Source organism: Callionymus lyra, chromosome 1, assembly GCF_982586985.1.
Source record: "Callionymus lyra chromosome 1, fCalLyr1.hap1.1, whole genome shotgun sequence".
Classification (NCBI taxonomy): domain Eukaryota; kingdom Metazoa; phylum Chordata; class Actinopteri; order Syngnathiformes; family Callionymidae; genus Callionymus; species Callionymus lyra.
The window spans coordinates 30,023,996-30,039,856 of record NC_141818.1 but is presented as its reverse complement, the minus strand read 5'-3'; the positions used below and the strand labels follow the sequence as shown (position 1 = coordinate 30,039,856).

General features: G+C 39.0%; 1 protein-coding gene across 4 annotated transcripts in view; it reads left to right on the top strand.

The window, feature by feature from the left end:
* Positions 1-15,861, top strand: part of rptor (regulatory associated protein of MTOR, complex 1) — a 114,450-nt gene that overhangs the window by 93,619 nt on the left and 4,970 nt on the right. The window contains exons 26-30 of one of the 4 annotated variants that reach the window (XM_087800741.1): positions 1,001-1,106; positions 4,231-4,345; positions 4,961-5,085; positions 5,695-5,820; positions 10,586-10,633. In XM_087800741.1, coding sequence (XP_087656867.1) covers positions 1,001-1,106; positions 4,231-4,345; positions 4,961-5,085; positions 5,695-5,820; positions 10,586-10,633 — 520 coding nt within the window. The remainder of the gene's footprint in view (positions 1-1,000; positions 1,107-4,230; positions 4,346-4,960; positions 5,086-5,694; positions 5,821-10,585; positions 10,634-15,861) is intronic. The other 3 variants (XM_087800749.1, XM_087800757.1, XM_087800766.1) reach the window with 3 other exon arrangements.

The window sequence follows — 15,861 nt, the reverse complement described above, 5'->3', positions numbered from 1 at the left end:
TGTCTCCTCGCACTCTGTTCTCCATGAAATATTTATCACGGGAGGAAAAGTACAAGTTTTTTAAAGCAGTTTATGGATTGTAAATGTCAAGAAGGAGAGAAATGGCTGCAAGAGTAGCTCTGCTTTTGATTAAAACGCCTAACCGGAACAGTTGAGATTTAGAATAGGAGATTTTTAAGCACTTGGAAATTAATTGAGAGTCAATACTCGTAATATCACGAACGCCTGCTGATGTCGCCTGCCCCCCCCACAATTGCTTACATATTTTATGCTGGATTCACTTCATAACATGTTTCTAAAGAGTTTATTATTGATAATTAGCGAGTTCATCGACAAACCTTGAAGAAAACACCAGTTGCAAACGGAAGGTATATCAGATATTTGCATTGCAAGGTAAATAGATTTCATAAATTAATCTGAATAGGAAGAATGTTACTGTTCTCAATAACGTAGCAATGAAAAAAAAATAATAATAATTTGCAAAATGTTTTAGGCTCTGAAATCATATTTTTTGCCATAGTTCTTTTATGGTTTAATTTTAAACAAAGACTGTTTGTTCATTTTTGTGTCGCACATAAACAGCCATTAGATGGAATCACTTCCACAAATAAAGGAAATCCGGTAAAATCACGGCAATGACTGAGGACGAGAGGATACATTGAAGAGCTACTTTTAAAGCTGATGTTTTTACATATTTTAGTTTCAAAAACAAATAAAAGCAGTTATGACTTGTTCACGAGTCATGTGGTCTTTAAATTCTGCAACACCAGAGTCAAGTACTCGACAAAACTACAAATATTTCCTTGTTACTACGGTGTCTTGATATATATCTTATATATCTTGATAGATCATATAATTCGTACTGCCTAATTCTTGCCAATACACACCCTAAAACTTTTGTATTCACTCCCCAGATGCACATACTGTATTACTGTTATTCATAATATATATATATATATATATATTTCAGTTTTGGCTGACAATGCTTTCTATGCTTCAGATGCCAGAAGAGCATGACCTGGAGAGCCAGGTGAGAATGGAGCGACAGTGGAGGTTCCTGAGAAACTCTCGAGTAAGAAGACAGAGCCGAATCATCACACAAAGAGGTCTGTAGAGCATGTTCTCACTAATCCATGTTTTCTTTTAAAAAACCCTAAAGATTATTCTCCTACCTCAATGCTGGGTCACAGAAAGATCTCATGTTGTGCCTTCTTTGTCCTGATGGGTCAGCAACAATCTGCTTCAGAAACACCTTAACTTCGTACAGAGTTATCCGAAAACTGGGCTTTGTTCCGATGTCTTCTTTTTATGTTTTGCTTTCGTGAGAGTGACCCTGCCTCAAACGTGAGATGTCGCCATGAGAAAAAAAAAATGCAAAAATTAGCAAAAGATTTAAAACGAACAATGTTGGAAAAGTTTATTAAAACGATTACATTTTAAATCGGCTTATTTTGTTCAAAATCTTCTGTTACTTTCCCATCGTCTGGTCCGTCTGCGAAACTGGACCGAGACCTTAGACTCAAAATGGTTTCATTGTGGCTTTTGCAATTGTGTTGTGAGCTTCAGAGGGAGCCGTACCAACCAAACGGAGGCCGAAATCTAAACTTGACTCATTTTCTACTCACCCCCATGTCAAATAATGGTTGGAATTATTTTCAGAGTAATCTGTGCCTTTTTACAGTTATAGGCAAGTAGGAAATGAAGCAATTTTCTCACTGAATTATGTCTTTTTTGTCAATATTCATGGGTTGTCTTTTTCTTAACTACTTCTTGAATAGTTTGTGAAAGTTTAGGTCCAGGTTTTCACCACTAAACGACATTGTGTCAGCCTTTATTCTTGAACCTTTTAAAGTAGATATGAATAAAAGAACATGTTTTTTTTCTTTTACATGATTACCTTGGCTAGTGATTTCTCTTTTTAGGTAATGACGTCTATTCCTTGTACCGTCTTCCTCTCGATCTCCTGGCTGTCTCGGACACTCATCCTGGAGGGTGTCTGATAGACTTCACGCGGCAGGCGGGGGTTGTCAGCAAAAAAATTAACATCGATCTTATGACTGGAGTACTGAGCGGAGTAATGTTTCATTCATGCTGTGGATAAAACAGTCACTCTGCGAAAATGGGATCGTACCATAGCTTGATTGATTGAAACCCGTGTGAGTGTGGCTGCTGTGACGCTCTGCCTCGCACGTGTCAGGCTGCCTGTGGTGCTCGAGCCGAGTTCAAACGGAATCGCTAATACCTGAAGACGTCAGCGGCAACCTCGCACCCCCTTCACTCGTGTGGAGTTACAGCGATTGACGTCACGGCTCACGCACATCTCCCCACTTTTCTCTCTTTTTTGCTCCCTTCATCATCCGATTCTCTTCCATCCTCGCAGCTCTTGCGTTGCCAGCTGTGGTTGGGCTGCCCTGATTCAGTCTGTTCCCTTCAGGGGTGAAGTTGGGGTGGGGGGGTCTCAACTCAAACACACTCCGACGACCTTGTCTTCTCAGGCTTCATCACGACGCGGTTACTCGGTCTGATCTCACGGCGCTGTCAGGCATTCAAGGATCACTCCGTTAAAGTTTCAGATCCTCTCATCGCCATGGTAACGTCAAGGTGTTTGCGCCATTGTTCTTGCGTTCTCCCCCCGATCCATTAGGTTTGTTGGCAAAACAAAACCCTTCACTTGACTTTTTAATTATGACTCCAGAGTTGGCACTCGTTAGCTGGAATAACAAAAAAGAATACGCTCGTCGCTATGGTTACGTGGCAGACGTCCAGAGTCATCCACTGTGGGTCCCGAGATGCTGGTGATGGACTGGTGTAGCTCAATGAAGCCTCATTTTCTCAGCTCGGTAAATGGTGCTTTTGACTTTCAAAACTTATGGAGGTTTTGCGAAGAAATTGCTCGAAGATTATACAGTAAAGAGTGCCATGTAGTGGGCATCGAAATTGAAGACAAAGATTCATGAAGCTTCTTCCACTCCTCCCTACTACCCTACTAATATGCAGAGGTAGTGACCTTTAACGTGGCCCCATCCAAGCACATGCTGCATATCTGTTTGACTGCTAACAAAGTAAATATGTTATTAATCAGAAACATTCTATTATCTGCAAATCTGTCAAAAGTCCCTTCATTAAAGGGCAACTAGTTGAAATCTCAGCGAAGAAGAGGTTACGAGAGCAGAGTCCATTGTGACGTAATAATGGTCTTCACTCCTCCTCCAGTCTGTTATCACGCCCGCTTTGTTTATACAATGAGTCCATTGGAGGGGGAGACTTCCTGGATTGATAATGCCTGGTGACAAACCTCGATGTTTGACCAATCTCAGCAGGTCCTTAAGATCATTTTCTAATGTAAATATTTCAATGAAAAGAAAGTTTTGTACAAACGGACACATACTGATGAGTCCAAGATCCGTTTAAGACACACCAAGATCAAAATATTACAAAATAATACCGATAATAATAAATATTGTAAATATTCTAATTAATAATAACAAATAAAACATACACACCAACAGAAGTACAGAAAAAGAGACGGTAACTCATTAAAAACATTTAATTTTTATTTGAAGACACGCAGTGGACAGGAAGAAGTGGTGGAAAGACGAACCCGACAAGATGCAGAACAGACGAGCCAAGAGGAGAACTTTGTTCGATACATGAACTGCAGTTAATTGGCTCATTCTTCCACATATATCTCATGGAAGACGAAACTTAATTGTTTTCTTCTTACACAGTCTTTGCTGCACAGGCACTCAATCAGACACACAGGTCCACGGGAGCTTTCTTCTTGGTAATAATATTGAATTAGAAACCAGCAAAGTGTTTGTGTACCGCTGAGCAATAAAAGACAAAGTATAGGTGAATGAAACTGAAATTGCACTTTCAGTTTCAGAGGATACAAGCAGCTCAGCAGAACGTCCATTAATGTACGTTTGTAAATCCAATTTATACCTGTTTCTTTTTCATGCATTTTCAATCACAATGGCATATTATTTCCATTTCCCAGCCATTCTTTTATTATTCAGTGACTACAGCTGAGACACACAGTTGTGGCCACAAATGTTTCCCTTCAATTCGACTTTGTTTTATGATTTTTAACTCATTTGGAGCAGGAGGTTGCGGCAGGTCGCTTCGGTAACGGAGAGAGAGAGTGACTTTTACTCATTGCCAAAGTTTATTATTTGACATTTCTTTAGATTTTCTCACATCTGTTGTTGGTTTGTTTTTGCCTTCCAGGTATTTCACGGTTGGACGATCAAATATTCATTAACCGCAACCCTGGAGTCCCTTCTGTTGTCAAGTTCCACCCCTTCAATACCTGCATCGCCGTGGCAGACAAAGACAGCATCTGGTGAGTCTCAACACAATATTTTGGGAGCCGTGATCTAGACTTGAGTGAACAGTGCCTGAATATTTGGGTGGGGTCACGTTCCCCCCCATTAAAATCTGTAGTACTGACAATTTGCGAACTCAACATTGCATATGAGGTTCATCCCTCTCTACAGCCTTCAAAATAATGTTGACCTGAATAGCTCCCATAATGCTTTGCCGCCCAGACAACAAATCACAACTGTCAATCACATTTGACAATGCGGTGTATAATTTAAAAACTGTATTTCAGTGAGCATCAGCTGTAACTAAATAGGGCAGTGTGGGAAGATAAAACCAGAAACTGACTCAATGTCTTTGTGGACAAATACACGTGCTGTAAATTGGCAACCAAGTAATTCACGCCATTCTGTTGAACTATTCTAACTGAAGGGGGAGACAGAAACACTATTTTAAAAATACAATTGGAGCCTTTTAAAAAAGGTTTTCTGTGTAAATATTACAGTAGTAAAAAAGTTATAATGGAATAACAATTGTGGATTTATTAAAATAAGATAATCGTGTCTTCAGTAAATAATTTAAATAATTGTGAATAAAACAATTGTTGTTGTTGTCCATTTGAAAAACCTCTTTCTAGTTTTTGGGACTGGGACAAGGGGGAACGACTGGACTACTTCTACAATGGAAATCCTCGTTACACTCGCATCACAGCCATGGAGTATCTGAACGGACACGACTGTTCTCTCCTGCTCACCGCCACAGGTCGGTAACTACACAACACGGACGCACATACAAAGGTCGGGTCCAATTAAAAACCTCATCGCCCACCAGATATATTTGCCACGAAACCCATTTGTAGGAGCAAAAGCTTTAAACACTTGACTCCTATTAGCAACAGACACATGTTCCCTGGTGCATCCTGTGGCCTCGCTCATCATCCTTTATCGACAGACGCACCAATTACTCTGCCTGTGTCTTAGGGTCTTATATCCTCGTATCTTAAAGTGCGGCGGACGGCACAGAGTGACACACGTGGATTAATGTTTGTTGGGTTTTTTATCGGATCGAGAACGCCGTTCCCTCTGAGGGAGCTTTAGAGGAGCTCACTCAAGATTTAGCGCGTCGGCCATGTTTGATCAATAACAAAAGGCATCGATTGAGCAGATAACGGTAAAACTTTCTCATTAAGTCCAGAACATTAAGTCCTAGATCCGTTTCATGCTTTATAATGTTGATGTGGAGTTGAAAGGGCGTCATTTTCTTCTTTTATTCCGGTTTTCAATTACAGATTTTTTTCAAATTATTATTTTACGGTTGTCATTCCTATCCTGTCGTTTTACTGCAACAAAGATGTCGTTGAATCTGTTACAGATGACGGCGCACTACGTATCTGGAAGAACTTTGCGGACCAGAAGAACCCGGAGATGGTGACGGCGTGGCAGGGCCTTTCTGACATGTTGCCCACCACCAGAGGTCAGCCTTCTTCCAGTGCGCACAGTAAAGAACAAACCTTTTCTTACGTTTTATTCCCATCTGTCATTCTCCATCATCCATCACTGTCTTTGCCATAGCATTTCCTAGAGTAAGAATTCTTCCAGAATTGAGGCACCTGGAAGGATTTTGTCAACTTACCACTCGTTTTTTTTGTTTTTTAACAACCGATTTAATTATTAGGAGATAATAACTCCTTAAGAGGTTTACATTACAATGAATAAGATACAAATGACAGACAAATCACAGTCCTAGAGAAGTTAACAATTTTATACGAGTATTGGTTTATTTTGTTCTTATTTATTGTTGTTATATTTTTTTATTGAATTGCCTTCCATAGCATACACACTGTATATTTTATCTCTGTGACATAAATTATCTTTATATCATGTCATTGACACCAGAAACTAAGGCTGCACGATATAACGGAAAAATATCGATATCGCAACATTGGCACGTGCGATATGCATATCGAAAACATTTGCGTTAACAGCTTGCTGGGCTCGGTTGATATGGCGACTTGTCTTGCCGGCACGCTGACCTGTATATACACAAAAGTAAGACTAACTTATGATTTACTCAAACACTAGTGATCCAGTCACTCATCTCTTTCAACCTCCTTTGATAAAGCAACATATTGTAAGAACTTTTCATCTCGTCTCAGTTGTTTTCTTATAAGATCGTGAACTTCCAAACAAGTGTAAACATGTCCGTCTTTGGCGTATGCTAATGAGCTAAGTTTTTAGCGTCAGGTCATTTATAAACTGTTATGTGTGCGTGTACAAGGAGGTGGGTTTATTATTGATTTGGTGATATCGCGGGGGCCCGCGGCTCCTCTTTGATGTCGCTCAGTTTCGTGGGAAACCGATGCAAGTCCCGCGAAACTGAGCGTTATAAGTGATATTTTCCTACGATCATTTCGGCACTGATGCGCGGAAATAAACGAAAGGGAAATATCACATAGTTTTCCTTAAACCCCCACGCGGCCACATTTTTAAGTGAATGAAAAAATATCACATTAATATCGATATCACCAAAATCGTGCAGCCCTAGAACCCTTAAAGCAGCAAAATGTGAGCTTGAAAACATAGTTTCTGGCTCCACCTGGTGTCAGAACAGTGTATGTGCAGTGATGTGGAACCTCAGCTGCCATTTGTGAGTTTGTGTCAAAAACCCCCCCCACACACACACACACACACACACACACGAGTTCTGGCAGGTGAATATTAGACAAGTGTATGCCAGTCATGCAGCTCCATTCGGCCACAGTGAGTCCACAGTGACAGTCATTGACAGAGAGTTGACGGGCACACATGTCAGATATCTCCACCTGTCACACACATGCTCACTCTCGGTTCCATATTTCCATATCCTGCCTGCCTCAGGTGTTCCTTGGAAACTTGACAGCAGATTCACCATTTGTTTATCACATTGTTTTAAAAATAAAAACTGTCCTAGTTTTGCGAGCAAAGTTGTGCATACTTTCACAAAGTCGCTTATATTACCTTCCTTATCCACAGCTGTTGTCATTAGAAGTCGATCTTAAATACTTCTCATCATCAACTTGATTGAGATCTAAAAATTGTAATTTAGATTGACTTCCCACAATAACCCCTGCACACAAACAGTTTATAGGAGCACGTAGGATACGTACATATATAAATATACATATATACAGTATATATACATGTCTCCTTGGCATGAGTTTACTTCATCGCTTAGAGACACCGACAATGTTGTGCGTTCTAGAATGTGGGAATGGATTTGGTGCGTTCAAAAGCGTTGGACAAATAAAAGGATTCATTTTTATTTAATCTACTTTTTATTGATTTTCAAGCACAAACACAAACGTTAAAAATAAATGAAAATACAAAGAAAATCAACTTTTTGATAATCATAAAAATCCAACTCTTCACTCTCTTGAACAATAAACATAATAATAAAACTTTTGTTTACATGTATTCATTTATAGTCAAATTAACGTAGATATATTAATAGAATGATGAAATGAATTAAGATAAAAATAAAAGGAATGATTATCATAATAAGAAAGTGATGAACATTCAACACCAGATGAATTAAATCTTGAAAAAAATTATAATGATGCATTTTATAATAAATATAACAATATTCTTTACATATGATGGTTAAACCAAATGGTAATTTCATATAAAACTAAATAACTAAATAAAAAGTATATTTTTTTCCATATTGTTATATTGATTCATGATGATTTTAATAGGAGCCAGAATACTTGTGGTTATGAATGTTCTCAGAGCCCTCTTGTGTGGCTCTAACTCTCTGAGGCGCCATCAAGTCATGAAGAACAAACTGAACTCATCTTTAACATTTAGCGAGAGAAGGAACAAACTCTTCTAGAGATAACTTATTCGTACAAAAGGTCAGGTGTTGTCCGTGTCTCTTTGCCAGTTCCCGCTAAAGGTCTCAGTCTTACCCTTTCTTGATCGTCCTCCCTTTTTTAAAAACCTCAAAACTTCATTTGAGTGCAGGTGCATGTTGGGTAAATACTTTGTCGTCCACCTGGTTGTGATGCACATGTTCTCTCACATCATCCAGTCCTGGAGGTGATGCCCCTCACTGTCTGTCTGCGCTCACAGCACTTTTGTCTCTTGTTCAGCCGAGCATAAACATTCTCATCCAGGATGTGTGCTCGACCACACCGTCCAGCTCTGTCCACATCCGATCACATCTCTCCTGACAAAGTATTTGTGACGCTCGGATGTCCCCCTGAACGGCTTCTTCGAATTTTCTCAAGTTTCTCACTAAAGCGGAGTAATTATAGACTTTTATTTCTTCAACATTTTAGGTGTTTCAATGTTGCCTCAGCACCATTAATAATGGAACAGCTGATGAAATCTTGCAGTCTGTCTGTGTGCTGCCAAGTGTGGGGAACATGTTGCACGAGGGGGGGTACAAACACGCTTGCATCTCTGTGACCCCCTCACTCTGTGACCCCCCTCAGTGTCACAGGCACATGCTTGGTTGCTGCCTTTGCTCATTTGAGCAAAATGTTTTGTTTTTCTTGTGACTTTATTAAAACAACTCCAAGCTAATCCCCGACAACAAGACACTTCCAGTAGAAAACATATGTATTCTTCTAGACCGAGTTTACATTGAATTGAAAATAACAGATAAATCACAGAACTTAATTTACCATAATTTTCCCATAGTATTACTCCACAAGCTCCCTTAGTATTACTCCATGAGTCACTGTAGTTTTACTCCACAAGTTACCGTAGTATTTCTACACGAGTCACCGTAGTATTACTCCATGAGTCACTGTTGTATTACTCCATGAGTCACTGTAGTATTACTCCACAAGCTCCCGTAGGATTACTCCATGAGTCACCGTAGTATTACTCCATGAGTCACCATAGAATTACTCCATGAGTCACCGTAGTATTACTCCATGAGTCTCCATAGTATTACTCCATGAGTCACCGTAGAATTACTCCATGAGTCTGCGTAGTATTACTCCATGAGTCACCGTAGAACTACTCCATGAGTCACCGTACTATTACTCCATGAGTCACCATAGTATTACTCCATGAGTCACCGTATAATTACTCCATGAGTCACCGTAGTATTACTCCATGAGTCACAGTAGTATTACTCCATGAGTCACCGTAGTATTACTCCATAAGTCACCGTACTATTACTCGATGAGTCACCATAGTATTACTCCATGAGTCACCATAGTATTACTACATGAGTCACCATAGTATAACTACATGAGTCACCATAGTATAACTACATGAGTCACCGTAGTATTACTCCATGAGTCACCGTAGTATTACTCCATGAGTCACCGTACTATTACTCCATGAGTCACCATAGTATAACTACATGAGTCACCGTAGTATTACTCCATGAGTCACCGTAGTATTACTCCATGAGTCACCGTAGTATTACTCCATGAGTCACCGTAGTATTACTCCATGAGTCACCGTAGTATTACTCCATGAGTCACCATATTATTACTCCATGAGTCACCGTAGTATTACTCCATGAGTCACCGTAGTATTACTCCATGAGTCACCGTAGTGTTACTCCATGAGTCACCGTACTATTACTCTATGACTCACCATAGTATTACTCCATGAGTCACCGTACTATTACTCTATGACTCACCATATTATTACTCCATGAGTCACCGTACTATTACTCTATGACTCACCATAGTATTACTCCATGAGTCACAGTACTATTACTCTATGACTCACCATAGTATTACTCCATGAGTCACCGTACTATTACTCTATGACTCACCATAGTATTACTCCATGAGTCACCGTACTATTACTCTATGACTCACCATAGTATTACTCCATGAGTCACCGTACTATTACTCTATGACTCACCATAGTATTACTCCATGAGTCACCATACTATTACTTTATGACTCACCATAGTATTACTCCATGAGTCACCGTACTATTACTCTATGACTCACCATAGTATTACTCCATGAGTCACCGTACTATAACTCTATGACTCACCATAGTATTACTCCATGAGTCACCGTGCTATTACTCTATGACTCACCATAGTATTACTCTACGAGTTCCTCCATACAATATCATCTTTCATTTGTCGAAACAGAACAATTACCTGTTTTATGATCCAAAGCGAGCTGTTGTAAATGGTGCTTCAGTTGTGTGTTGTGTGTGTCGCTGGAAGACTCCTTGCTAATGCGTTGCTTTGCTTGCACCCCCCCTCTCCCACCGATCCCTCCACCCCGGGCGCCCAGGTCTCGCCAGAAGAGTCTCCATTTACCTGGACAGGAGTAAGCAAGGAGGTGAGTGCAGCTCTTCTGTGTCCAGCCTCTCATCACTGTCTCGTTCTGTTCCGCCGCCTGCAAACTCTCTTGTCCTGTCGCTGATGAGGATTTTTAATAAATGAATCAAATTTTTGGAAATTCTAATTCCAATGATCAAAATAATACATTTTCTAAATTATTTATTTTAAATTCCATATAAAATATTTGTATAATAGTGCCATGAGAATGTCTGAATTTAAAACGCTAGGAATAAAACGAATAATAATATTAATACATTATATATTTTGTTTAATAATATAAATAATAATATTTAATAATATCAAACTAAGTGTAAAAAAAAAAAAAAAGAAACCTTTTGTAAAAAAAATATTTTTTAAAACTAATACAAATTCAACTTTTTATAAAGCCATTTTTTAATTTAGGTTTTTTAAAAACACAACAACTTAAAAAATAATAATTAACAAATAATACAAAAAGTAAAAAAAAATAAACAAAAACAAAGCGGTGAACTAATCAAACCCACAAAGTAATCAATTGATCACTGAAATAATGCCATTATTTTTCATTTAATTGAATGATATTATTGATACAGAAAGCAACATGTGGAAAGAGTTTTTGAACCGGGTTGGTGTCGGGATGTCCCAGGAGAGAGAGAGTTGCTTTAGTTTCAAGATGTCCTACGCTCTTGAACGCACCATAGCAACCCGCCTGTCCTGGAACGCATCATTTGTGTGTTAAAGATAAAGTTAACAGACGAGTCATTCCTTTTATTCTTGAGTAATTTCAAGTTACAGCCTTTAAAAAAAAACTTTCCATTGTTATCGAGTCTTGGTTTCTCTACAAGCTTTTGAAAAGAGTTGAACCTGCAAATATTCTTTTCTCTGTGATCCTCGACTGCTTTTACAAGCCTAATCTGGTGAACTCTCGGCTCTAACAAGCTAACATTACACCGTTAATTGGACAGAACGTAGGGAGGCTCGCGATCCACACCTGCGTCCCACTCGTCACTTGTTTTAAGAGGAATTCATTAATGTTGCTTCACGAAAGGCCATGGCAGTAACTCATCTTCCCTTTAAATGACTCCACCTGCCTTCGCTGGGATTTCTCTCTTTAATCCACTGGATCCTCTCCCGAAGGCGTCTGCGTTTAATTGGGAATGTGTCAATGCCATGTGGCTTTAAAAACCAGGGGTTGGCGCCGCCACAGGGATCAGTCCGTCGGACTCCAGAGGAACCAGGAAAATATTAGGAAGCCGAGGCTGGCACACGGTCCCGCGGCAGCTGCATTAGTATTCCGGGGATGTGGCGGCGGCAGGAGAGGGAGCGCTCTGGGCCAAAGGAAAACAGGAGGGAAATGGTTTTCGAGGTAAAAATGTGCAACTTCCTATGCGGTAAGGTCACAAAGAGGGTTAAAGGAGTTAGACAAATGGTTGGACGGGCCTGGAGATTAATGACGACCGCCGTTGTGGATCAGCGGGGGAGAAGAGAAGAGAAGGGGAGGGAAAAAAAAGGTGGATGATAAAGAAATGAATCACAAAACCATAAATTGGTTCATTTCAGGTGAGGGGACGAACTAAAGAGTATCAGTTGCAAGATAACGTTTCTACGAGCGGAGAGATACAGTATTTTTTACTACTTGTTGTAAAAACTTTATTCTACTGGTGGAACATGGAAAGAAGAATGAATAATAAAATACATTCATAAAAATTGAATAACAAATACAAATGTGGTATTAGATAAATTTAATGAAGAAATATCTTTCAGCCCTAATAGTTTTTATATAAAGTACGTAGTCGGGGCTAAAGTGTATTTGTACTTACACCTGTAACCAGTGAGATGGGGCCTCATGTACTAAGAAGTTCGTAGATCTTCTACTGAATATGTCCGGAAAATAAAATCCAGAAGAAAATATATGATATTAATCTGTACCTGACATGAATTAAGGCACTATTCCTTCGTACTTCCCAATCAACGTAGAATTAATCGCAGACTTGTTCGTCCCTCTCCACGCCCTCATTTACATATATACATAATATTTAAATGAACCAGATTCCGTGATTTTTCTCCCCGCAATCAGAACAAATGAAAACCTGAATGTAAACTAATTTAACCGTTTATATTCGTTCATTTAAACATTCCTGGCATGGACCACATACTTACATTTAAATAGTGCAGCTCCGGTGTAAATATTTATATTTTATAAACACAGTTATTAACGTGAATACTTTATTTACAGAAGATCAGGGGCTTATTTAAAACATCTTAAAATGAGTTTAACAAGTATAAAAGTGTAAATCAGTGACTTAAAGTGCTGAGTATTGATGATGAAGATGATGAAGAATATTAGATCGTCTGAGTTTCATATAAAAATGTGATTTAACCGCAACACGCAAGCTCTTATTACATTTATGCAATAAAAACGTTTTGTGTACAAATGACAAATGAACAAATCATGTGACTGTATTTATATGGGTGTGTTTTTTCAAAGAGATCGATCACACGATCACACAGCTTCAGCTTTCATTCTGCAGCTTCACCTTTACAAAAATCTTTACTGTTGTTGACTTGAAGCCTCAGACGCGTTCATTTTCTTTGTTATATTATAAAAACAAGCTCATAATCCCTTAATTTTTTTTCTGAAAGTGTAAAATAGCAGATTAAAATGTTCATTATAAAATGATCAATGTTGTCTTAATAAATACAGATCATCAATTTGGTGAATGAGAACAAATTAACTCGTGAAACTACAACTACTGTGTGTTAATTTATGATCAATATTGATTGTTAATGTAACATCTCAACGTGACTAGTGAGGCTGACGTGCATCTGAGCAGCTGATCTGGGCGTACACGACCTACAGACCTTGCGGGAATTTCAAACTTTACATATGGACTTTAATGTAAAAGGTGGCTCAGCACGTTTTTTGTGCGTATAACCTCGTAGTACATGAGGCCCCTGGACCTTTTATACTGGAGTATTGACTTATCCTGGTTGCCAAAAAAAGTTTTGTTTAAAAAACCCCACATAGAAGCGTATACTGCCATCCAGTGTATCTAAACGTTATTGACACGCTGTCGGCTTTCTTAAGACAAATTATGTTCACATTTAAATGATATGTAAAAACATCTCCCAAATATGCCTGAAAAAAAGCCTTTTTTGATTATTTTTTTAAAATCAAGCGTTCGGCTCACTTTCTTTCAAAGCCAGGTGCTGCGAGTTACTCCCAGGTAATCCCTGGTAATACACTTCTATCGCTGTAGTCCTGGAGGAGCAAACATGAAGCTGCTGCGCTGGTTTAATGAGTGAGTTATCGCCGGAGATAATGGTGCGGAATAAGAATGTAAATGAAAAAAAAAAACGAAAGATAAATAAAGGGTAAATTGGAGTGTTCTCTGTGCTCTCTTCTCATTGGAGGGTTGTCATGGGATTTAGTCACGTGATCACGTCATTACTGCTTTGATGTCATTGTTAGAGCGAGAGATCAGAGAAGTTCTATCTATATCGACGACTCAGCGGGGAGACGAGCACCCACAATCCTTTGCTGCTGGTTCCTGTATGGATTTAGCGTGTTGCCCCGACTCCTGGAAGTCGAGTCATTTTACGTGGTCGTCTCAGTAGATCATTGTCAAAGATTAATGCGGAGACTTCATCAAAATGTGTTTGTTTTTAGGAGTTTCATCTTGACGACTACAAATGTGTATTTTACATTCTGTGGGCCGTATCAAGTTGAAACCCTTTATTTTCATCAACGAAGAGATTCAAACCAGTTTTGAACCTTCGTGTGATCCAAACACACTCTGTTTTCTTGCAACTTATTTTGTAAACGCTTACAAATTGAGAGAAAACAGTTCAAAATTGCCTCCAGGGCCATACTTTGCCAAAGGCTGATTGATTTCTTTTTAATAAAGTGAAAATTCCATTGACACTCGTAAAACAATTAAGCAAAGAAACTCCTTCCAGAAATGTAAGATTGAAGTTCGCCCGTCGACACTCTGGACTCGACAGCCTCTCATGCCACCTTCCCTCAGAGTTGACGGCTTCAAAGGGAAACCCCTCCCATCGCCTCGGAATCGAAACAAGGCATCAAACGTGGCCACATGCGAGCGCGCCGTCAGTCGAGGCTCTTCCCCGCGTGCCACGTGGTGACATCACAGGGCGAAGATCTGCAGGCGCCGCCAGGGACTTGGGTTTTTGATCGCAGTGGAGTCTTTGAAGCGATGGTTGTGAGGAGGACGGGGAGAGGCCCGGCTGAGAGGATCACATGTTTACGGGTGTCATGTGCAGGACAATAGAAAAAACATTTCAAAAGAACTTGATGTGAATTTGATGAAGTGTTCGAAAATAGCCATACACTTAAATATGGAGATCATTTTTCACGTTACTGGTGAATATTCTTTTTCATGTTTTTTATTTCGACTTTATTTGGCACGGGGATGACTGAGGACGAGAGGATACAGTGACTCCAGCAGCTTTTAAAGCTGATGTTTGGACATATTTTGGTTTCAAAACAATTGAAAGCAGTTACGACTTCGTCAAGAGACATGTGGTCTGTAAATTCTGCAACACCAGAGTCAAGTACTCGACAATACTACAAATATATCCTTCTTACTACAGTATCACAATATATATCGTTATTTAAGGCTCTTAATATATTCACACAACATTGTGATCATTTTCCACAATATTGATTGATGTACAACAACTCTTTAGTTTTCCGGCTTTATTTTGCATATTTTAAATTTGAACATATTTCTTTTACGCTTTTTATTTTAATAAAGTCATAAAATAAAATAATCAGATTTATTTTTTCTTAACAAATTAACTTTGCAAATATTCTCGCCATTTGTTCATTTGTATGTTGCAATTCAACTTCAAGTAGCTAGATGGCAGCAGTCATTACGTTCACCACAGCTTAAAGAAACAATGGGATCCATGGTGATGACTGAGGACGAGAGGATATAGTCAACTCTTGTAGCTTTTTCAATCTGATGTTTGGACATATTTTGTTTTCTAATGAAAGCAGTTACGACTTCGTAAAAATAGATGGATTGATAGAACTTTATCGATCCCTCTGTAAATTCTGCAACACCAGAGCCAAGTACTTGACAATACTACACGTATATACTTGATACTACAGTATCACTACACCAGAGTCAAGTACTCGACAATACTACACATATATACTTGATACTACAATATCACAATATATGGTAATCAAGGCTCTTAATATATTCAAACATTGGTAAT